We start from the raw sequence: 23,180 nt of genomic DNA, 5'->3' as shown, positions 1-23,180 counted from the left end.
AAACAATTCGTCTTTATTGAAACTTATTAACCACTTGAGCTCAATTGCTTGGTTAATTATTATTTTTGTAATTGAAGGAATTAAACAACAACTTAACTGTTTTCAATGTTAATATAAAAAATTACAAATGTATCCAATCATGTCTCAACATCTCACCAAATAAATCAAAAATGATATAAAAATTAGGGTTTTCTTTTTTTTTTGAAGGAGAAAATTAGAGTTTTCTATCATGTCCAAATTTAGACATGTTAAAAAGTTCAAAATAGTAAATTTGTATATTTTATTAAAAAATAATTTTTTTAATAAAAATTTAATACGTTTAATTCCTTTAACATTGTAATATCTTACATGTTGGATGAATCCTTAAAAAAAACAAGTGAATAAATAAAAAAAAAAGTAGATAGGCAAATACCTTAATTAACAAGACAAAAATTTCTTGATTAACAAGACAAAACCAAAACAAAACAAAAACAAACGAGGAAGGCTTGTTTTGTTTAAGTTGGTTCAAATTCAAATCAAAATCAAACTACAGTAAAGAACATGAACATGAACATGAACATGGTAGTAGACACCGAGAAGAAGCAAGAAACCATAAAAGAGAAAGATTTATTCAAAGCAGCAGAAGAAGGAGATTCTTCAACCTTTGAATCATTGTCTTCTGAATCACTCTCCAAAGCACTTTCTCTAAGAAACGAAGACGATCGTTCTCTTCTTCATGTTGCCGCTTCTTTTGGTCACTCTAAGGTACTCTTTCCTCAAAAGGGTCTCTTTCTTTTTCATTCAATTGCATAAAAATTTAATCTTTTTTGGATTTGTATCAGAACCCTAAATTGGGGTTTCTGCTTCCTAGTTAGTCTATTGAATTAAGAGTGAAAACCAAATTTGTGAAGGACTGAATTGGGCTGAGAAAATTGTGAGGGACTAAATTGAGTCTTTACTCGAATTAAAGTTTAAAATTTGAAGCTTTTGTTTTTACAGGTGGTGAAGATATTGTTGTCTTGTGATGCATCTGCTGAAGTGATAAATAGTGGTGATGAAGAAGGGTGGGCACCGCTTCATTCTGCTGCCAGCATTGGGAATTCGGAGATTCTGGAAGCTTTGTTGAACAAAGGTATATTTTTATGTTATTTTATTAACTTTTAAGAGATTTTGAATCTATTTGGATTGACTTATTTGAGTTTACCTATTGGCATGAACACTTGTGAGACTGTTTGGGAGAGTTTTCAACATATTTCCATAAGCTCTTTCATGAGAACTTACGAAAACAACTTATAGCTTATATGAAAACAGTTAGACTTAATTTTATCTTCTGTTGTAGAAATAGTTTATACATAAGCACTTATATGATAATCACTTAGACTATAAATGGTTCGTTGAACAAAAGACTATTTTTACTTTACTTCATTAACTTATAATAGATTTAGGGTATGTTTGGATTGAGGGTTTTGGAGGGGAGGGTTTAGTTTTCTTTTTCAAATTAAGAACAATAAATGTTTTTAAAATTGAAATAAATGTGATTGAAGTTTTATATATCATGTTGTTCTTTCAAAATATCAACATATAGACTTAGCCCTCCAAAACCCTACTCCCAAACAGATCTTTAGGGTCTGTTTGGATTGACTTATTTCATTTGTGTTTATCTCTTGGTATAAACACTTGTCAGATTGTTTGAGAGAGCTAATGAAAACAACCGATGACATGTCCATAAGCTATTTTTACCTTATTTCCATAAGATCTTTAGGATATGAAAACAATTGTCTTTTGTTATATGAAAAATTTATATATACCACTTATGCTTTTTTATTGAAGTAGGGCCTATTGTCTAGCAGCATCTTCCATTTTTTGTGAACATTAATTGTACTGTGAGTTAAGTGGATAAGTGGTTTATGTGTGTTCCTTGAGTTGAGACTGTTAAGTTTGGTTTAGTTTAACTTAAGTGTTGGACTTTATTTTAAGAAAGGTACATGTGGACTTGTATCAAAAAGTTACAATAATTAGATGAGTGGTGCTGTATTATGTTAACAATGATTTTCATACAAACTTGTCAACCATTTATTTTCAGTTTATAGTTGTGTCAAGTGTAATATTTTTTAGACTTTGTTGTGTCCATGTTTCTGTGTTGCATTGTCTTTGTCGTGTTTGTGTTTTTATGGTTGTAAACTGCTGCTTTCTCTTAATTTTTCTTCTGTGTAACTTGATTGAACATGCGGTCTAATATCCATAGTTCTTAAAGGTTTACTGATCTAGTAATAAAGATGCAATACTAATAACCCATACACTTCATGATTATATTTCATTTGCAATGTAGAAATGAAGCATCATGGACACACACCTGACACGACACAAACACATAGACATTTGTAATTGTTAGGACCTGGGGAATCGAATTCAAAGGAAAGTACAATTTTATTCAAAGGTTAAGAAAGAATAAGTGAGAGAGTGAGAATAGGAAAGAAATCTCTCCTCCAAGGGTTTCCCCTTCACAGTAGAGTTACTACTCTGTTCACAATGTTTACAATATTCATTCAATAATGACCAACTCTACATTGTGTTCTCCTATTTATACAAATAGTTCTATAACAACCTCAACTAACTAAACTAGCTAACAGCCCTATAACAATCCCAACTAACTAACTAACTAACTAAACTCTGTATGACTATAACAACTCTTAACTACTTTAACTACTCTAATTAAGCACCTTTCTATACCACTATTCTATATCCTAACAGTACCAATTTGGGAAAATAGAAGTGATTGTATGTAATCACAAGTGTCAGTGTCGTGTCGTTATTGGACATCAACACATGTCGGACAATCCTTCAATCCGAAGTGTTATTGTTATATAGGTAGAAAGATTCATCAACCATCTTGAACATTCTTATTCTTCATTCTTTGTAGGAGCTGATGTTAATATTAAAAACAATGGGGGACGCGCTGCCTTACACTATGCAGCCAGCAAAGGTCGGATGAAGATTGCTGAAATACTCATCTCCCATAATGCCAACATTAATATAAAGGACAAGGTTGTAGCATGGATTCATTTGATATATTTGTGAATTTTGATAACATTGTCTCAATGTTTCCCATTTTCATTATAATCACATTATTAAAGATGACATCATATTAATTTAGTGTATATCTTGTAAACTGTAATATGATCAGGTTGGTTCCACCCCGTTGCATCGGGCAGCTAGCACTGGGCATTCTGAGTTGTGTGAACTTTTGATTGAAGAAGGAGCAGATGTTGATGCTGTTGATAGAGCTGGTCAAACTCCTCTAATGAGTGCCGTGATTTGTTATAACAAAGAGGTATGCTATTTTATCTGTACACATGGTCTTCTTACATTTTTTATTGTAGGAGTAAACTAAAGCGTAGCATTACAACCATTGATTGAACATTAACGGCATGGATTCTGATTAAGTTAAAGCTCATTTAATGCAAACAATGAAGTTATTAAAATAATAACAGTTGATTTTTCATTCACTGGTTATAAACCAGAACTTTCCTCTCAAAGGCGCACTGCTCATTTTAGAGGATATATAAATCCTATTTCTTATCATACTTTTGTCGCTTACATTACAAATCTCATATTTAATTGATGACATGTGTCAAAGCATCAATCTTTGTTAACACTTAGCATGGTATTTAACCTTGTATTAAAAAAAACTTTTAGTTGCACAGTGCAAGTGTTAACAAAGATTGTGATTTTGTTTTCTTCTAAATAATTTTTTTCGTTTTAGTCACTTGCACTGGCATATATTGTTGTAATAAGATGTGAAATAATTTGTTATATGCTGTTGAAAACAAAAACGCTCCTAGTTTATTTCCACCTTGCTATAAACAAAATGCTGATTGAGTATAATTTATAATAATTATATAAATAAATTGATTACAAGTTTTGGAAATATAATATTAAACCATTCATATTAAGCTTTTGGAATAGATGGTTCATGACATGGTGTTAGATCCTTTATGACCAAGTGGTCTTGAGTTCAATCCTTGCTTCCCTGTGACTTGAAATAAAAGTTGAATTTCAGCACATGGCTGAGGGTGTGTGTTCCATGCTTCCGGTTTGTGTTGAGACATGTTAGAAATATAATATAAAACGAAAACCATACATGTGTCTTCACCTAACTACTTAAGCTTTTGGGTATATGGTTTATGACAATAAATATCCTAACAATATTTCTTCACATTATATTCTATCTGAAATCACTATTTACACAACCACAAGGTCTTATAAAAAGTTTAAGCAAACAGGCTCTCAGAATTTAGAAGCCTTGGACCGGTTCATCCATGTGTAATGTTCCCTTTCAGTAGTCCTATACGCAGTTCTGCACCAATTTCTTCATTGTTGTTGGAACAAAACTACTCATCGGTCAAGGTGCACCTATGTTGTCGATCGCGCCACTTTAGCGCACGATTGCGGACCTTCAGAGTGGCCCTATCCATGCACAAGTTAGGTCGACGAGCGGCACTCAGGAGGCGTGCCAGTCATGGCCAGATCGTTAGTTTGCGTCGGCAATCAGGTTGAGCACATGAAATCCCTCGGTTCTAACCAATCAGTTTCTTTTTTAAGCCGGAAAAGAACTAAATGTCGGTGAAAATAGCCCTTGTAACTTGTAAGACTAAAATATCCTTAAATTATTACTTTGACCAACATTTGAGATTTCTGAAAAAGATCAAATTGGTACTTTTTTATTTTTAGAGAAGAGATTTCTAAAAGAGATCAAATTGGTACTTTGACCAACATTTAGGACTAAAACTATTTCTGAATGCAATCGAATTTTGTTCCGAATGCAATCTGGCCCGGCCAGTCTCCCATGTCAAATTATGTTCTTTTTCTATCGCAAATGGTCCATCCGTAACAAGCTTTAGTATACTTTAACTTGAGGTAGAATATATGAAAAACATTTCCACACTGTTAAAGTGTTGTATTATCATAAATATGATAACAGTTTTCACATCTCTGTATATTTTGATTTGTTACCTACGCGTAGGACTTCAGTATTAGTACTTTTCAACACATTATCTCATCAATTGATTATCAATTCCAGTTTCTAGTATTTTATTTTCCTCCCTCTCCCTCTATACCCAAAGAATGGATTGACAGTATTAAAAAAAAATAAAAAATGGATTGACACGTCTAATGTGTCTTTTTCACGACTCCAGCTTACTGCTTTCTTCTATTTAGTACTTACAAGGAAGTTCTGCTTAGTAGTTTTAACTTGTAAGATGTTATAGAAGGTTGAAAATGCAATCGGAGAAATGCAACAAATTCCATCATACTGTTTAGTATTCATAATATCAGATGCTATCTGAAACTTTTAGTTTCAACACCGAGGTGCAAGAGCCAAGGAAAAATATATAATTCTGTAATGTGTATGTACATAGAGTAGATAAAAGTCTATGTTGAGAAATATGTTTTGGTAGTTCTGTTATTGGAGTTTTCATAATTTTGGAGCAGCATACATTGATGCAGTACTTAAAAATCTATTATGTGTTTTGTTTACAGGTAGCACTCCTTCTTATAAGGCATGGAGCAGATGTGGATGTGGAGGACAAGGAAGGGTACACAGTGCTTGGTCGAATTACTGATGACGAGTTTAGATCAATATTGATTGATGCTGCCAAGACCATGCTTGAATGATACAAACACAAGAGAACGAGAACAAGGTTTTGCTTAGGAGTTAGGACCTGTTTTATGTGTATGACCATTGAGAGCATTCAATGGCTTGCATTTTCGCCAACCAACCTTGCATTTCTGTCTCTTTTTTTTATAGCATTCTTAACTAGTATTTGAGGTTATTTTCACCAACATATACAACTAACGTTTATGATCCCTTTGATTTGAGAATATCGTAAATTTTATATATATAGGAAAATGTTAATGGTTAATTTATTAGGTAGTGGCGGACTTTGTTAGCAACAGAGATTGAACTCTGAATATCCTTCATAATACTCATTCGTCGTCCCTTCTAAGGTATACTATTTTAGTTGTCCCTAACATGTATCTCCCCTCTCTCTTCTCTCCACTTCTTCAACAAAAGGAGGTTATCTTAGAGAAGCTATATCCTCTGCAGCTCCTGCTACTTCTTCAACAAAATCTCAGTTGTTCAATTAATCCAACGGTTTAGATTTGTTTCAAGTTATGGACATGATTCAATTTCATCTTAGAGACTTCCTCTAAATCCAATCAAACTTTAAAAAAATAATTTAATTGCTTATAGGGTGCAGTGTACTTAAAGTTCATTAAATAAAAAATGGTCTAACTGTTGTACTACCAAATTAACCAGCAATTATATTATTTTTACTTGGTGGTCTAATCCAAGAAAATTGTTTTTGGAATTCATTTCTTTCAAATTTATGTTCTCAAGTCAACCTTGTATCTGAACTTCCAAAGTAATCTTAGTGATTGAATTATGTTAACAAATGCTCGTGGGATACTAGTTAAGAAAACCAATATAGCAAAAATATCTTGAAACTTGGGTAATCAAACTTCTAAAAGTATAAAACATGCTCTTTTCAATGATTTTTTTTTTCTTCACTTAATTAACTAGTGCCCCACTGGGTATCATGACCTTAATCTAAGTGTAATACTTATACAATGCAGTACAGACACAGTTGCAGTAGATCACATAAAAAATGTCCCAACTGACCAACTGTTGTACAATCACATTAATATGTGTGACCAGCAATAAAAACTACTCAGTACAATCAATTTCAATTAATAATAACCTGCAAAGAGAAAATAAACACTTTCTCAATAATGCTATAATGCTCAAATAGAAGAGAGGAGATGTGTGTTAGAGGTTGTCTTGCTAACACTCTTCAACACTTCTAGCGTGTTTTGCATCCCAATGTTGAGGTCATCGTGATTTTAAGAAGCAAGAAATCGAAGCTTCGGTTCACTGCACGGTTACACCTCAGGAACGGCAACAACCGGCATCGCCACCTCCTTTCTTAGATCAAGATTAAGAAACAACCAAACAAAATGAGGGACAAATGAAAAAGTTGATTTTTTTGTATGCCTAATGTCAGTACCAGGAACTTAATTTGTAAACATTAGAACTTAAGAAAAAACCATTATTCATGCATCTTAGTATATAAACATACTTAATCCAGGAACTTATCATGAAAGTTGTAAAAATCAGTACCTTAAAAAAAGTTAGGTATCTGAAATTGATGCTTGATCTACCATCTTTTTATATCTACCAACAAGTCTATTTGCTTTATATATCTAAAAAAGTCACTATTAAGTCTTAACATTGTTATATATCTACCATCTTGAACACAGAAAGTTAGAAGCAGGAACAAAAGCATGTCCCCTACTCCTATGATTCATGTGGCACTCTTGCCAAGCTCAGGTATGGGCCATCTCACTCCATTTTTGAGACTAGCTTCATTGCTTCTCCAACATCAATGTCATGTCACTCTCATCACTCCGCAACCAACAGTTACAAAAGCAGAAGAAGATTTCATCTCTAAGTTTCACTCTTCATTCCCTCAGGTGAATAGAGTTCAGTTTCATCTTCTTCCTTTTCATGATAATGCTGCTGCCACGACTAACACTTCTGTTGATCCTTTTTACCAACAATTTGCATCGATACGTTGCTCTTCACACCTTCTATCACCTCTTCTTGCTTCACTTTCACCACCTTTATCTTCATTCATCTATGACATGACATTGATTTCACCTAGTCTTCCTATTGCTGAAACCCTTTGTGTTACTCATTATATCTTGTTCACTTCTTCGGCCACCATGTTCTCGTTCTTCTCTTACTTTCCCTCATTGGCTGCTGCTACTACATCGTTTTCTGAAGTCGATGTAGTTGAGATTCCAGGTGTTTCGTCCATGCCAAGATCATCTATCCCTCCATTATACAAACTCAAAATAACTGAAGATTTAAGTCATAAATCAAATGACTATACGAAGTAAAGTTGACAAAGAAAAAGCAGGCTACTGCATTAAGCAAATATTGTCCTGAAACAAATGTATCAAAAACCAGTAAGAAAATTGGCCAATTATATCACACAGTGAGCATGTCATCGTTACAGTTTCTTGACAAGGCAGGTTTAAGCTTGCAAATTCCAACTCGGTTTGGCCTATTCACAACCATACGAGGAACTAACTTGATAGATTAATAATAATAATTTATTCTCTAAAATTATATATTGATTAATGCTTATTACTCCATAAGTCTCTAATTATTCCTTAAAAAAGGCCCTAATTACTAGATGCTTTGTATACAAGTGTTTGTCCAATTTATTACAAGATTAAAATAAAAGTGATTTTGACTTTGAATAATATATAGATTATTTTTTAAAGATTTCAAAAGAAGAAAAATGAGAATCTATTTTGCGTTTGTTAACCGCGATAAAAATCACTATTTAAGAAAAATAATAATTTAGTTTGTTTGAATACAACGATATAAGAGTTTTTGTTATAAAATTAGTTCAATCTTTTGACCATTATTTTCTTTCTTTGTTTCTAAACAAATTCTTTTTTTAGAATATACCCTTAATAGCTTCCCCTTTGAAGTTGTTGTTTTTAGATTCTAATTTTTTGTTTAAAAAAAATAAAAAAATTGTAACAAACAGATGCAATACTCTCAAAAGTAATTATTTTTTTAAAAAAGTAATTTTCCCCCTTAAAACAGCTATAACAAATGATTAGACCTCCTCCTTATGTCGTGCTCTCTCCATGGCGAAAACAATTAATAGAATCGTGTATGTAGAACTAACTGACTAGACTTCATTCGTTCCATACTTTCTTGACAAAACCCCCCCTTAAAAAGATTCAATCATCCAACATCAACCTCATACTGCACAACATCTCCTCCAACAATAAAAAAATGTTTAAAATAGACTTATACAAAATAAACATTTAAATATGAACTATAACCTAATAAATTTTGGCTAAACATATGCTTGATGTTTAATTTTTTTATATATAAAAATGTTACATTTTTTTTTTTACAAATAAAAATGTTACATATATCTTGGAACATTGTTTTATTTTATTTTTTTAACGGTTGATTTTATACTTTGGAAAATTAGTTTAAAAAATGGTTACGAATCTCACAATTCATATTAACTATGAGGCTAAAGTGCACTTTTCGTCCCCTATATTTCAAAATGTTGTGATTTTGGCCTCCTATTAAAAAAAATGGCAATTTTGGCCCCCTTGATCCTAAAATTGCTGAGAAGACGCCACGTGTTCAAAAAAATGGGCCATAATTGCAACTTTTTGTAAAGATAAGGGGTCAAAAAGCATATTTCCCTTATGTTAAGAGGTCAAATGAGCATATTTTCCTAAACATAGGGGATCACTTTTGCCATTTTTTTAATAGAGAACCAAAATTGTAACATTTTAAAACTTAGAAGACGAAAAGTGAAGTTTAGTAGTCTAAGTATTATTCACCAAATTACACGTCATATCTCAAAATATGAAAATCATCGTCTTATCTGTGCTTAGATCAATATGGACAGTTCAGATGCGTGGGTGAAATTACAACCCTTAGATCAATATTGACGGTTCAGATGTGCTTTATTCATCATTCTTCCTCTGATTTTCCCGCAATCCAGTTTTATCCTTTCTTTAAATGTAAAAACATGGAAACAACGATTCCATAGAAGAAGAGGCAATTAAGATTCACCATAGATACAATCCAACTAATCTTCTTTTATTCTGCAATTGTTGTTTCATTTTCCATGGAAGTTGCTTCTCCAATCCATCATCGTTGTCTCTATCTCTCTTACTCTCGCCAACAACCCATAAATGGATTACGTGGAACACCTCGTCCTTTTTTCGGTAAGTGATTCTTTCAATCTTTGAAGCATGGATACAGACACGGACACTGACACACCTACACCGCTATTAATTTGATAAAATCACATTATTCAGTGTAATCATATGTGTCATATTACATGACATCTCACACTCGTACACGCTTAATCTGAGGAGTGTCGTGCTTCTGTGAAATTTATCTTTTTGTTTTGATTTGATTTTGTCTTCTTGTATTGTATGTATAGTTTCTCAAATCCAAAATAAGCAAAGAAATGTGTTGAGGCTGTCCTTTACTCCCAAATTCAACGACTTGTGTGAAACTGGAACAACCCGTTTCTGTTACAACAAATTGAAACAACTCCGCAGGGATGTCATTGTAAGATATGAGATTACTGCTGCATCTCGAGACGGGGACGGAGTATCTGAACCCAAATTGGAAGCAAAACTTAGGGGAATTTGTTTTTATACTGTTACTTCCTTTTCTGCTATATTTCTTTTTATCTTCATGCTGCTTGGACATCCATTTGTACTCCTCTTTGATCGTTACCGTAGAAAGTTTCATTATTTCGTAGCCAAACTATGGGCTTCACTCACTGTCACTCCGTTTTTCAAAATTGAATACGAAGGCTTGGAGAATCTACCATCTCCAGATACTCCCGCTGTCTATGTTTCCAATCATCAGAGTTTTCTAGATATATATACTCTTCTTACTCTCGGAAGAAGCTTTAAATTTATAAGTAAGACTGGGATATTCCTTTTTCCGATAATTGGTTGGGCAATGTTTCTTTTGGGTGTAATTCCTTTGAAGCGCATGGACAGCCGAAGCCAGATGGTATGTATGGTAGTAGCATTCTTCAACCATTGTTTTTTGTGTACCTAATTTTATGAACTTATTGGTTAAATGCTTCTTCATGTATAGGACTGTCTTAAACGATGCATTGATCTCATCAAGAAAGGAGCCTCTGTCTTTTTCTTCCCGGAGGGAACACGCACTAAAGATGGAAAATTAGGTGCATTCAAGGTTAGTTTTTGTGCAATCACTTTCACCTTTGTAGAGTGGATAAGATAATCGTGGTTTAGATGCTAACAATTATAGATAATTGAGTTATTTATATGTTGTTGAGACTGACAACGAAAAATAGCACATAACCTAGAACACAAGTGGGGGCACTTCTTCACCAATACTTAACCTATCAAAATTATAGTCGAAGGATAGAAAAGTAGTAACAAAGTAAAATTGAAATAGTATATTCATCTGTACTGATAACATTGTGTCCTATTTATGAAGAACAGACACCAGACACGACACTGACACAGACACGTTGACACCGATAAAATTTTGAAAAAAATGACACAATTCAATGTAATCACAAGTGTCGGTGTCAGACACCGGGACACTCCTTCAATTAGAAGTGTCCATATGAAATATAGGACAATATTTCATATGGCTGCAATTCTATTCAGTGTCATGTTTGTCATGATTTTGGGCATGAAGCTTCCATCTGTTATCATTGATTTAAGAATGATTGTGTACCCTTTGCTTCCTCCGATCAGTCACAACAGTCGGGATACTCCAGTCTGGTAACTCTTTTCTTCAATATTCAGCACCATGGCAAGCTAATTCTTTCCCTGTGCATTGGCCTTATAGCTCCTGTAGTCTCCTTGGCCCTCCACCCAGAGGTTTTCCTCAACCTCCTACTCTGTCCATGCCTCACTACAATGCTTATCCGCCTCATAGTTTTATGCCTTCGTTCCTTTGGTATGAACTCTCCTTTCACTTCTCCTCATCCATATGCTCTGATGGCTAACTCTAATTCTGCTAGCTCAGTTAACTGGTATCCAAATTTAGGAGCTTCACATCATGTGACCTTCAACTCGCAATATTCAGCAAATCTCTCTTTGAGGGGCCTGACCAGATAATTATTGGCAATGGCACATATTAAATTGTTTGAGTTACGCTGCTTAATAGCTCTAGCACATATTAAATTTTAGGTATCCAGCAGTCAAATTAATAGTTCTTAATGGCTGCAAATACTCTTGGAGTAAGTTGATTCCGCTCCCCCCACCCCACCCCCCACCCCACACACACAATATATAGGGACGATAATTAAACCTATATAGGTAGCATTACGCAGCAGCATATTCAAATTCAAATTAAGATCTATTCTTTAAGTCTTTCATTTTGCTGCACCTATTTTTTTCTAGTAGAAAATTCATTTCGATGAACTGATTGTCAACTTTTATTTTTCCTCTGGGGATGTACAGAAGGGAGCTTTCAGCATTGCTGCAAAGACTAAAGTACCAATTGTACCAATCACCCTTATTGGAACTGGCCCAATCATGCCAGCTGGAAGGGAGGGTATATTGAACTTAGGTTCCGTGAAAGTTGTTATTCATAAACCTATAGATGGAAATGATGCTGACATGCTATGCAAAGAAGCTAGGAATAAAATCGCAAGTGTGCTGACTCATGACTGACAAATGTACTGCAAGAGATCTGTAATTTTCTATTACATGAATATCGACGAATTGGAAGGGTAAAATGGCAGGCTCTTTCCCAGTTAAGGACAATTAGTACCTTTTAGCAAGGAAATTTTGGTATTTTATAGGTCAACTGTGGTCAGATAATTTTTATTATTTTGTTTTATTCCACATTTCCTCACTGTTATAAGATCACAATTTTGCACTTCAGTCTTGTGTGTGCGTATTGGAATTTTTCTTTGGAGAAGTGAAATGAATTATCTTGTTCATACTTAACTTCCTCTAGTGCAGTCATAAGTTGTTTCATCGGAATATTTTGATTCATATTGAAGCACCAGGTGTACTAGCTATGAGTTTGAAGCTCTTCACGCGATGAAGTTCTTTGTTCATTCTTTGTCAGTCATATTGGTTCCTCAACATTGTTCTTTTAGTACTATGGAGAATGGAGGCTGTGAGATTGTTCATTACATCTGCTGCGTCAAAGCGTCGATTTACTGTGTACTTATATATACCCTACAGAAGAATTAAATGAGAGTGGGAATGGGAATGTGCAAACTAAAATGGCCGTCCAAGTGTTAGAAATGGATGATATTGATATCTCAGTTTCATGCCTTTGTGGGGAAACGTTACTTATGAAGTCATTTCCCATTAGCAAGAGAACATTAAAATTGTTGCAACTAGTTTTTTTTTTGCATAAATAAACTGCTTAGCAGGATTTTAGCATATGATATGATAAATCAGCCTGTTTACGGCATGTGAATGTTTCTTTTGCCAAAAGCTTTTTTTTAGAAGTTTCATTGTTTGTAGTAGAATGTATCATATCAAAGGGATTATAGGATTTCTAGAAATTTAAATGGCTCAATATATCATAGCTTTTAGGTGATTAATTTTGTGGTTAACAATTTTGGTAGATTAACATATTTGCTTATTGAATTCGTTATATCATAAGTTTATTTATGCATCTCTTCGGTTTTCAGGGGTTTAATTGATCCCTCATCCTAGAATCCATCTTGTTTTAAATGAAAGATAAATGATCAAAATATATAGATTAACTCAAAGGGGCACAAAAGCTGAGCTATTATGATTTTGTCATGAACTAATACGAGTCTCTTAGGGATCAAATTGTAAAAAAAAAAAAATGCTAAAAATCGTACCACCTGAGCTCTTGGAATCAATTTTTGTCACGGTTGCAGATATCAAACACATTTTTTCAACATTGTTATAGTTAGGAATCTAAAATATAGGATGATATTGAATCAAAGTGAGAATAGAGAAACAATATTGCCCTCTCGTTCTATTTTCGTTTTAACATGTAAGAGACTAATCTATTCTTCGATTTTGATTAAAATGTAAAGTTTTCTTTTATTTTCACATTGTTAAAGCTACAAACTATTCCAACAATTGATTGGTATATGTAGTAAGGGACTTACCCTTTAAGCATGTGGTTAGATGTTTGATTCTCGGCTCTTGCATATGAAAGGAATTGGTTGGGAGGGGAGAACCCACCTTGTGTACATCACATATTTTCTGACAAAGATTAGTTAATATGCGGATGCAGTTAAGCTACCTTGTTTATCTTTTCCTCAATTCAAAAGTATTTAGTGCTCATTTAGGCCAACTCTCCATTATCTTTCTTTGGTTGAGTGGCATATATTTTTATGGTGCTTGTTTTTCCAATTATGAAGCATGGCTAAATGATCCTACTCACATTCAACTTAGTGTCCAGATGGTTTGGCCAATAGTAGGCCAAGAAATATTGAATGGTGATGTAGGCGGAAATAATATGGTTCCAATTCCATGATTTTTTAGTGAACAAATTACTCAAATATTTTTTTCAAAGAAGAATATTAAGAAAAGAACTTGATTCAAGTTTTGATAAATGCTATTAGAAAAATACTAGTAACAATCAACATATTAACATTTGACTTTTAAAAAAAAAAAACACATCATCATCCTCTATTTTTTAAAATCTAATTCAAAATTGCCTCCAAAAAGAATATAATGAAAAAATTATATTTCTTTTTGAACAAAATGATGAAATGAAAAATAAAAACCCTTTTCTTTGTATTCATTCATTCACCCGCTTTGCACAATAAGCAGAAAGGGGGAGAAACGAAACCCAGTTTGCTTTGCATTTGCATTTCACACACTCAAGCTACGTGTTCGACAAAATGACTCAAACAACAAATGAGAAGAAAAAGCCTTAGCTTTGTTGCTTCAGTATTCATTCATCCACTTTGCAGCAGAAAGAGGAGAAACGGAACCCTGTTTGCGTTCCATTTTCATTTCATTCATTGATGCACGCTAAGTGTTCGACAAAATGATTCAAACAACAAGTCAGAAGAAAAAGAAGGGAGAGGAGGTTAGTAATAGTAATGGTATTGGTAGCTATATTCCTCATGACATTCATTTCTCCATTCTCTCTAAACTTCCTGTTAAATCTATTAAACGCTTCTCTTGTGTTTGTAAATCATGGTCTGTTTTATTTGAAAACCCTATCATGATGCCTCTCTCATTTTAAATCAGTACCCGAACTCTTTTTTCTACTTTCTTTCTGGTCACAAATTTCAGAATAAACTCAAATTGAATTTTCCACATCCATTTAACACTCCAGAACTTGATACCATTGATATTTTAGGTTCTGTTAATGGCATTCTTTGTGTCATTGGTTACATTAGAAACATTGGTACCAGTACTATACTGCTGAATCCGGCTACTGAGGAAGTTAAGGTTCTTCCTGTTAGCCGCGGTGAGCTTCTTTCTGAGATTACAACTGAATTGGTTTTTCATGGATTTGGCTATGACAATGTTAGAGATGATTATAAAATCATCCAATATGTGGATGTTGTGGAGGGTAAGGACCCTTTTTGGGAGATATATAGTCTAAAAACTGATTCATGGAGAAAAATTCGTATTGATATGCCAGTCCGTTGTGGAGTGTATGCAAATAGGGATGTGTACTTGAATGGGGTCTGTCATTGGCTAGGGCAAGTAGAAGGTAACGATGAGAAGTTCAATATGGTGATGGTGTCATTTCACTTGGGCAATGAGGTGTGCTTTGTTACACCTTTACCCTTTTTAGAAGATATGGAATATGGTTTTGAGGATGTTAAGCTGCAGGTGTTCAATGGGTCAGTTGCTGTGATATTTAATCACATAGAGACAAAGTCTTTTCACATATCAATCTTGGGTGAAAAAATTGGTGTCAAGGAATCATGGGTTAGACTATTCGACATTGGACCTTTCTCTTGTATTATGGATCCTATCATAGTATGGAAGAAGGGAAATATACTTGTTAGGAAAGAAGATGATCAACTAGCTTGTTTTGATTTAACTACCGGGATGATTGAGGAGATTGGTGTTAAAGCAGAACAATTTTGTCAAGTGGTAGTTTACAAGAAAAGCGAACTTCCTTTTGGAGTTATAGACCTCTGTTGTCCATGCGGAAAAGCGGTGCGGCACGGCCATCCCAATAATTGCTTATATAGCCGATTAATTGCTTTTATAGCCTTTTTGTGAAGTTTTCACCCTCAAGGTTTATGAGTCTAGTTCTTAGGATTTGATATTCTATTGCCTAAGTTGAACTTTCTGAAGTTGCTTATATGCAAACTGGCTTGTTAGTTGCTCATAATATGTATTTTCATGAGGTATAAGCATTTAGTCTTGCTTTACTAGTTTATTTCAATGCTTTATTCTCTTTCTATGGCATATTGTTCTGGTTTCTATTTCAATGACAATTAGTCTTGATTTACCAGTTATTTGCAGTTTAAGTTTATGTTGTTAGCTTGTTATCTATCATTGATTGGACGTAGGTACTAAAATATACATGGATTTTCAGAGTGTGTTCTGTGTCTGCAACTTATTTATAAATGACGAGACATTCCAGTCCACATTTTTAGAGTAGAATGGACATGTTATACAGTATAACTTGTAACACACTTCCCAAGAGAAATGCATAGCCGCCTCATTGGGTTGTTCCCTTCATAGTCTGTAACACTTACCCTCACATGAGCCATTTGAAGTATACAAATGGTAAGTCATGCTAGATTGAAAAATGTTTAAGATGGTTCAAAGCATGTAAGCTAAGGAACATAGTATAAATACAGATAAAAACTTCAGGTTCAAATCAATTTGCCTCCTTAAGAAGTAAGTACTTTGGTTAAATGTAGTATATGAAACAGGTAAATTTCTGTCATATTTTCTCAATTTAACTAATGGAAATTTAGAAATCACAGTCTGTAAATTACGCCTTTATGTACTTTGAAGTGATTTATTAACTAAAATTCACACAGAACATTGAAATTTATTATGTTCACTAATGATATATATGCGTGATTTTAAGGATAGGGGTAGACTTATGTCATGAATAGGACTATTACACCGCAAATCACAATAAGCACTTGACACGTGTGCAATAGAATAGACCAATAATTTGAATTATTTGCTGATGTTGTGGTAATTACTTCTGTTCTCATTCTGTTATCATGGAGCTGAACTTTGTCATCTTAACTGCGTGATTTTAAGGATAGGAGTACACTTATGTCATGAATAAGACTATTAGACCACAAATCGCAATTAACACTTTACACATGTGCAATAGAATAGACCGATAATTTGAATTATTTGCTGATGTTGTGGTAATTACTTCTGTTCTCATTCTGTTATCATGGATTTGAACTATGTCATCTTACTGCAGATCCTTTATACATAATACATAGGTGTAGATGCATGTTTTGGCTTGTTTTACCAAATTGATCAGAAGTAGGTGGTAAAATATATATGCACCCGAAGTGTATGTTCTGTAGCAACAGTTTGTTTATATGTGATGAGATATTCGTCCACAACTTGAGGAGAATGGAGGCATTTTCCTATTTTTGTTGCCTTTGCCTCTGTAAGTTTTAGTGAAGAATACAAACACTTCTTCTATGGCTTAGTGTTGTCATGTTTGTCTGTTAAGTTTACCTTATAAATGTTAACTAATAATATAATATAAGATGCTTTCTATGCGAATCCTCATTTCTGAAAAAAAATCCATGGTATACTTGAATACACCTGCAACCAATGTTTGCATGAACATAATATTCTTGACAATGATATAGTCACTCCAAATATGGAATTTGGATAATTTTTAAATATATATATATACATGGTGTGAGTATGAGCGTTGAAGTTACTTTTTCTTTTTTAGATAATAATGTGATCTTTCAAGTTACATATCTTGTTATTTTAATTTAAAGATTTTGTAATTCGATGGGTTTTGACATTCTGATGCAATGATATTATTAACATTTGTTTATGATTTGATTTGCAATCAGAATTATAAGAGTAGTGTTGTTAGATTTTGAAACTCATGGTAGATGTTCTTACATTATTCATAATTTTGTACTCTTAAATGCTTTAAATCTTAGTTGTGCATTTGTCCTGGTTCAGCTGTCAAGGTTTGGATACTGCTCTCAATATGTTTTCATTTTTTCTTTCCATATATGCTCTTTTTGTTCTATATGCTCTAGGTATTAGGGTTTACCTTGGGTGGTTGCATTCATTTTGTTTTGTGTAAGGTTTAGATAAAGAGATTTTGAGATTTTCCAATAATTACTTTTCCTGCTTTGTTTGAGCTTTTGGCTGCAGAGTCCTGTCAGAATTTGAATAGATGATGGATCCGTTATGCTAATAAGAGTAACTAGTTTCTAAACCGTTCATACTTCATATATATGGCTCTAGTTGTATACTTTCTCACATTTCTATTCTAGTTTTCTATCCATTAAGCAGCCTTATGTTGCTTATTTTTGTTTCTCAAATGATTGAAGATATTGAATAGGAATAGTACATAAATGTGTTGTGACAGTTGATAGAAAATGTTGATGACAGTTTCTAAATCATAACAAAAAAAGCAATGAAGACTTTGTACATGCTTGCTTTCATAGGAAAATTATTCTGAAATTGAGTCTGTTAGATCTATGTTGCATCTCTTCAGACTTCACTCCACAAACTAGGAAGATTCTGTTCATCTTTGTTCATCTTTTTTTACAGTATTGTTTTGTTATTCGTTTTCTGTCAAAGACCAAAGAAGATAAGTAAGAAATATAACTAAATGTAGCTTTATTATGTTGGATTTTCCCTAATTAAGTTATTTATTTTTAATTAAATAAATAAGTGGTAATTACCCACTAAGTGCACATAGTGGTAATTATCCATTAATCAGAAAATAGTCTTTATTCTTTCCCTTAAATTTAATAACTGCCCATTATGAGTGAGTGGAGGAGCAGTTTTGTTTTGCACGTTCAGTAACTTCTTGATGGCAGAAGTTATATAAAGGAGTGCAGTTCATTTGTTTTGGTTTCCTAAGCCTAACATCTCTATTCAGAAGACTTACACCATCAAAGTGAGATTGTGAAAGGTTTAGAAGAGCCTCAACTTCTTCAAGCAGGAGCAATGGCTGGAGGTATGCCTTGATCCTTTAATTTAAGTTTCCGCTGTTTAAGTAGTTATTTCTTTGACCTTATTAAATAACTTACATGTGGTATCAGAGCCAATTTTATCCTCTGCCTTGCAATTTCGTTTTCTGCAATTTGGGTATTTTTTAAATTAAAATTTTTATTTCACTCTTTGAGTGTTGAGAAATGCAGAAAATTACTTGAAATAACAAGGAAATGTTGTTTGGTTCATGATTCTTTGTTTAAAATCAGTGTCCAGTGTTAAAGTAGCATATTATTGTGATTTTTTATTTGGGTTTCAACCGGGTCGTTTGACCCGTCTGGAGGTTGAAGACATAAACTGATTTATTTATTGGTTACCGTATGAAAGCGTGTCTCAATTTAGTTTTATAGACCGACATATGTATAAGCCTGCAGAAACATTATTTTGTTGCTTTATAATATATGAATCAGGAATTGCCTTAAATCATTTTTGATTGGCATTATTCTATTATGTGAAATGTCATATGCTACTATTTTGTGGTGTAGTCTAGTTTGAATGAATGCTATAAGTTGCACCAGTACTGTTCACGTTGGCTTATTCTTTTTCCTTGTAGAATGAAACATATTATAATTATGGTACTGTTATAATTATTTTATTTTACATATGGGTCTTCAAAGTACCTTTGTGCATTACATACAGTATGTTGGGTCTGTATTTGCATTATTTACGGTTTTGGATATTGCATGATACTATGACATCAATCATGCATCAAGTACAGTTTAATCAATTAAATTAATTGCCTACTGTTTTGCAATTAAATATTTAGAATAAATGTCAATATGATCTATATAATTTTAATTAATTAGGGACTAGCCACAGCATCTTTAATTATGCAAAATTGTATATTAAGTTTTAAGATCATGGTTGTGACATTGATGGTAATTAATTATATTGAACATAGTAAATCTTATCCCATAAGAATTTTTGTTATGTTTTATATAATTAATTAGGATGAAATATCAATTTATATTTTCTAACTTACCCTCAGGAATTAGAAAAAGGAACATAAATTGATAGTTTTGTCATTGAGTTATATATGAATCTAATTGAATAAAATTTTAGCCTACAGGTAAATTTTATGTCACTAGGTTCATAGTTTGAAACATGATTTACGTTGGTAAAACATGATATTTGTTTAGTAGTCTCAATTTTAATTATAAGCATGTATGTTTAATTTTTGCAGCTATGCAGCCTATGAATTTTTCTGATTTTAAGTGTGAAATTCCCGAACTAAGGGGTGAAAACTATAAGGTGTGGAAGGAGAGAATTCTTCTTCACTTAGGGTGGATGGATATTGATTATGCTATTCGGAAAGACGAACCACCTGCAGTTACCGAAGCTAGCCTTCAGGAAGATGTTGATCTTTATGAAATGTGGGAACGGTCTAACCGTCTCAGTGTGATGTTCATAAAGACCAACATCTCTGCTAGTATTCGTGGTTGTGTCGATCAGCATGATAATGTGCGAGCATTGCTTAAGGCTATTGATGAACAATTCAAAACATCAGATAAAGCACTTGCGAGCACCCTTATAATGAAGTTTTCATCCATGAAGCTTATCACCGTGAAAGGTGTGCGTGAGCACATCATGCAAATGAGGGACTTAGCAGCACAGCTAAAGACTCTTGAGGTTGATATGTCTGATTCTTTTCTTGTGCACTACATTCTGAACACTCTTCCACCTGAATATGGACCTTTCAAGATTTCTTATAACACACATAAGGACAAATGGTCAATTAATGAACTCCTGACCATGTGTGTTCAAGAAGAAGGAAGGTTGACTATGGAAAAAAGTGAGAGTGTTTTTGTTGCAACTGAAAGAAAGAATATGAATCAAGCGAAACATAAGGGGAAAGGCAAAATACCACCTCAAGGTGGAATTAAGAAAGAATCCAAGTGTTTCTTTTGTAAAAAGAAGGGACACATGAAGAAGGATTGCCCCAAGTTTCAGAAATGGCTTGAAAACAAAGGTAAATCAATCTCACTTGTCTGTTATGAGTCTAATATGGTTAATGTTATTTATAACACATGGTGGATTGATTCTGGTTCTACAATCCATGTTTCCAATACCTTGCAGGGTATGACAAGCCTAAGGAAACCACTTCCAAGTGAGCAAGGCATCTATTCAGGAAGCAAGATGCGTTCTCATGTGGAGGCTGTTGGAACATGCAATTTAGTTTTAAGTAGTGGCTTTGTTTTAAATTTGGAAAAGACATTTTATGTTCCTAGTTTTTCTCGAAATTTAATTTCCATTTCAAGACTTGTACCCTTGGGATACTCTTTCAATTTTTATGAAACATCTTTCAATTTGTTTTATAAATCTAATTTTATTGGAAATGGTGTATTATCCGATGGTCTTTTCTCAATTAATTTGCACAATAATGCCACTAATAATGTTATGCATGTTCACGCTGGAACTAAACGTTGTGTTATAAATGAGGAATCCTCTATTTTGTGGCACCGGAGATTAGGACATATCTCCATTCAGAGAATCAAAAGACTAGTGAATGATGGAGTACTTGGTACTTTAGACTTCACTGATTTTGAAACTTGTGTAAACTGCATTAAGGGAAAGCAGACTAACAAGTATAAGAAAGGTGCAAAGAGGAGTTCTGAAATATTAGAAATCATACATTCAGATATATGTTGTCCAGATATGGACATCCCAGGTCCGAAATACTTTATCTCTTTCATTGATGATTACTCACGATACATGCATGTCTACTTGCTTCATAATAAGTATGAAGCATTGGATGCCTTTAAAGTTTTTAAGGCTGAAGTAGAAAAGCAATGCGAAAAGCAAATTAAGATCGTGAGAACTGATAGAGGTGGAGAATATTATGGTAGATATACCGAGGATGGACAAGCCATGGGTCCATTTGCGAAGTTTCTTCAAGATAATGGGATAGTTGCCCAATATACCATGCCTGGTTCTCCGGACCAGAATGGGGTATCAGAAAGAAGAAACCGAACTTTAATGGACATGGTTAGGAGTATGCGTAGCAACTCCAGACTTCCAAAGTCCTTGTGGAGTGAAGCTCTTAAAACGGCAGTGTATATATTGAACCGTGTTCCAACCAAGACTGTCCTAAAGACACCGTTTGAGTTATTTAAAGGTTGGAAACCGAGTTTGCGTCATATACGCGTTTGGGGATGCCCGTCTGAAGTAAGAGTTTACAATCCACAAGAAAAGAAACTAGACTCTAGAACTATAAGTGGGTATTTCATTGGATATGCCGAAAATTCTAAAGGGTATAGGTTCTATTGTCCATCTCATAGCACTAGGATTGTGGAATCAAGAAATGCAAAGTTTCTTGAAAATGACTTGGTTAGTGGGAGCAATCAATTTCAGGACACTGGTTCTGATAAAAGTCAAATTGATGCTGAACCGTTCACTTCAAGTGGCAGATTGATTGTCATTCAGAGTATCCCTCAAGATCAAATGGGTATTAGACAATCAGTCATTGAAGTTCCACAAGCGGCCGATAACAATCTAGTAAATAAAGATGTTCAAGAATTTCCAAAAATTGTTGAATAAATGGTTGAGCAACATGATCCTCCGAAAAATGTTGAACCAACATTAAGGAAATCTACTAGAGAGAGAAGGTCAGCTATACCTAGTAACTATGTTGTATATTTACAAGATCGGACTATAATATTGGTGCTGAAAATGATCCTGAAACATTTTCACAAGCCATGAGTTCTAGAGAGTCAAACTTATGGTATGATGCTATGAAAGATGAGATGAATTCAATGGCATCTAATGGAGTCTGGGATCTTGTCGAGTTGCCTAATGGTTTAAAAGCCATTGGTTGTAAATGGGTCTTTAAGACAAAGAAAGACTCATTAGGCAACATTGAGAGATATAAAGCTAGACTCGTTGCCAAAGGATTCACTCAAAAGGAAGGAATAGATTACAAGGAGACTTTTTCCCCTGTATCTAAGAAGGATTCTCTTCGCATCATCTTAGCATTAGTTGCTTATTTTGACTTAGAACTACATCAAATGGATGTGAAAACTGCATTCTTGAATGGAGACCTAGAAGAAGAGGTTTACATGAAACAACCAGAAGGATTTTCTTCTAGTGGTGATGGGCATTTGGTATGCAAGCTTAAGAAATCCATTTATGGACTCAAACAAGCTTCCCGTCAATGGTATTTAAAATTTCATGATGTCATCTCTTCTTTTGGATTTGTAGAGAACATTATGGATCAATGTATATACCAGAAGGTCAGTGGGAGTAAAATTTGTTTCCTTATTTTGTATGTGGATGATATTTTACTTGCTACCAATGATAAAGGTTTGCTTTATGAGGTGAAACAATTTCTCTCTAAGAGTTTTGATATGAAGGATATGGGTGACGCTTCTTATGTCATTGGCATTAAGATTCAAAGAGACAGAGTTCGTAGAATTCTGGCCTTGTCACAAGAG

At 33.7% G+C, this 23,180-nt stretch overlaps 5 protein-coding genes across 5 annotated transcripts; all 5 read left to right on the top strand.

Moving 5' to 3' along the window:
* The first annotated feature begins 453 nt into the window (after window positions 1-453).
* On the top strand, window positions 454-5,882 carry LOC11415001 (26S proteasome non-ATPase regulatory subunit 10). Its single transcript, XM_003613956.4, has 5 exons — window positions 454-744; window positions 979-1,111; window positions 2,900-3,024; window positions 3,164-3,310; window positions 5,518-5,882. Exons 1-5 carry the CDS (start codon window positions 541-543, stop codon window positions 5,650-5,652), a joined length of 744 nt encoding a protein of 247 aa, XP_003614004.1. The 5' UTR covers window positions 454-540; the 3' UTR covers window positions 5,653-5,882.
* A 1,441-nt stretch (window positions 5,883-7,323) lies between these two features.
* On the top strand, window positions 7,324-7,941 carry LOC11422170 (UDP-glycosyltransferase 13). Its single transcript, XM_003613955.3, has one exon. It carries the CDS (start codon window positions 7,324-7,326, stop codon window positions 7,939-7,941), a length of 618 nt encoding a protein of 205 aa, XP_003614003.1.
* Window positions 7,942-9,534: 1,593 nt separating this feature from the next.
* On the top strand, window positions 9,535-13,001 carry LOC11416103 (1-acyl-sn-glycerol-3-phosphate acyltransferase LPAT1, chloroplastic). Its single transcript, XM_003613954.4, has 4 exons — window positions 9,535-9,816; window positions 10,038-10,624; window positions 10,712-10,813; window positions 12,058-13,001. The coding sequence occupies exons 1-4, from the start codon at window positions 9,717-9,719 to the stop codon at window positions 12,268-12,270; spliced, it is 1,002 nt and encodes a 333-aa protein (XP_003614002.1). The 5' UTR covers window positions 9,535-9,716; the 3' UTR covers window positions 12,271-13,001.
* A 1,592-nt stretch (window positions 13,002-14,593) lies between these two features.
* LOC25494654 (F-box/kelch-repeat protein At3g06240) lies at window positions 14,594-15,792 on the top strand. Its single transcript, XM_024784796.1, has 2 exons — window positions 14,594-14,734; window positions 14,845-15,792. The coding sequence occupies exons 1-2, from the start codon at window positions 14,594-14,596 to the stop codon at window positions 15,790-15,792; spliced, it is 1,089 nt and encodes a 362-aa protein (XP_024640564.1).
* A 334-nt stretch (window positions 15,793-16,126) lies between these two features.
* Window positions 16,127-20,994, top strand: LOC112421779 (uncharacterized). Its single transcript, XM_024783429.2, has 3 exons — window positions 16,127-18,715; window positions 19,934-20,719; window positions 20,827-20,994. The coding sequence occupies exons 1-3, from the start codon at window positions 18,706-18,708 to the stop codon at window positions 20,859-20,861; spliced, it is 831 nt and encodes a 276-aa protein (XP_024639197.1). The 5' UTR covers window positions 16,127-18,705; the 3' UTR covers window positions 20,862-20,994.
* The last annotated feature ends 2,186 nt before the right edge of the window (window positions 20,995-23,180 follow it).

This window comes from Medicago truncatula, chromosome 5 (genome assembly GCF_003473485.1).
Source record: "Medicago truncatula cultivar Jemalong A17 chromosome 5, MtrunA17r5.0-ANR, whole genome shotgun sequence".
NCBI lineage: Eukaryota > Viridiplantae > Streptophyta > Magnoliopsida > Fabales > Fabaceae > Medicago > Medicago truncatula.
This window is presented reverse-complemented; position numbering and strand designations above follow the sequence as displayed.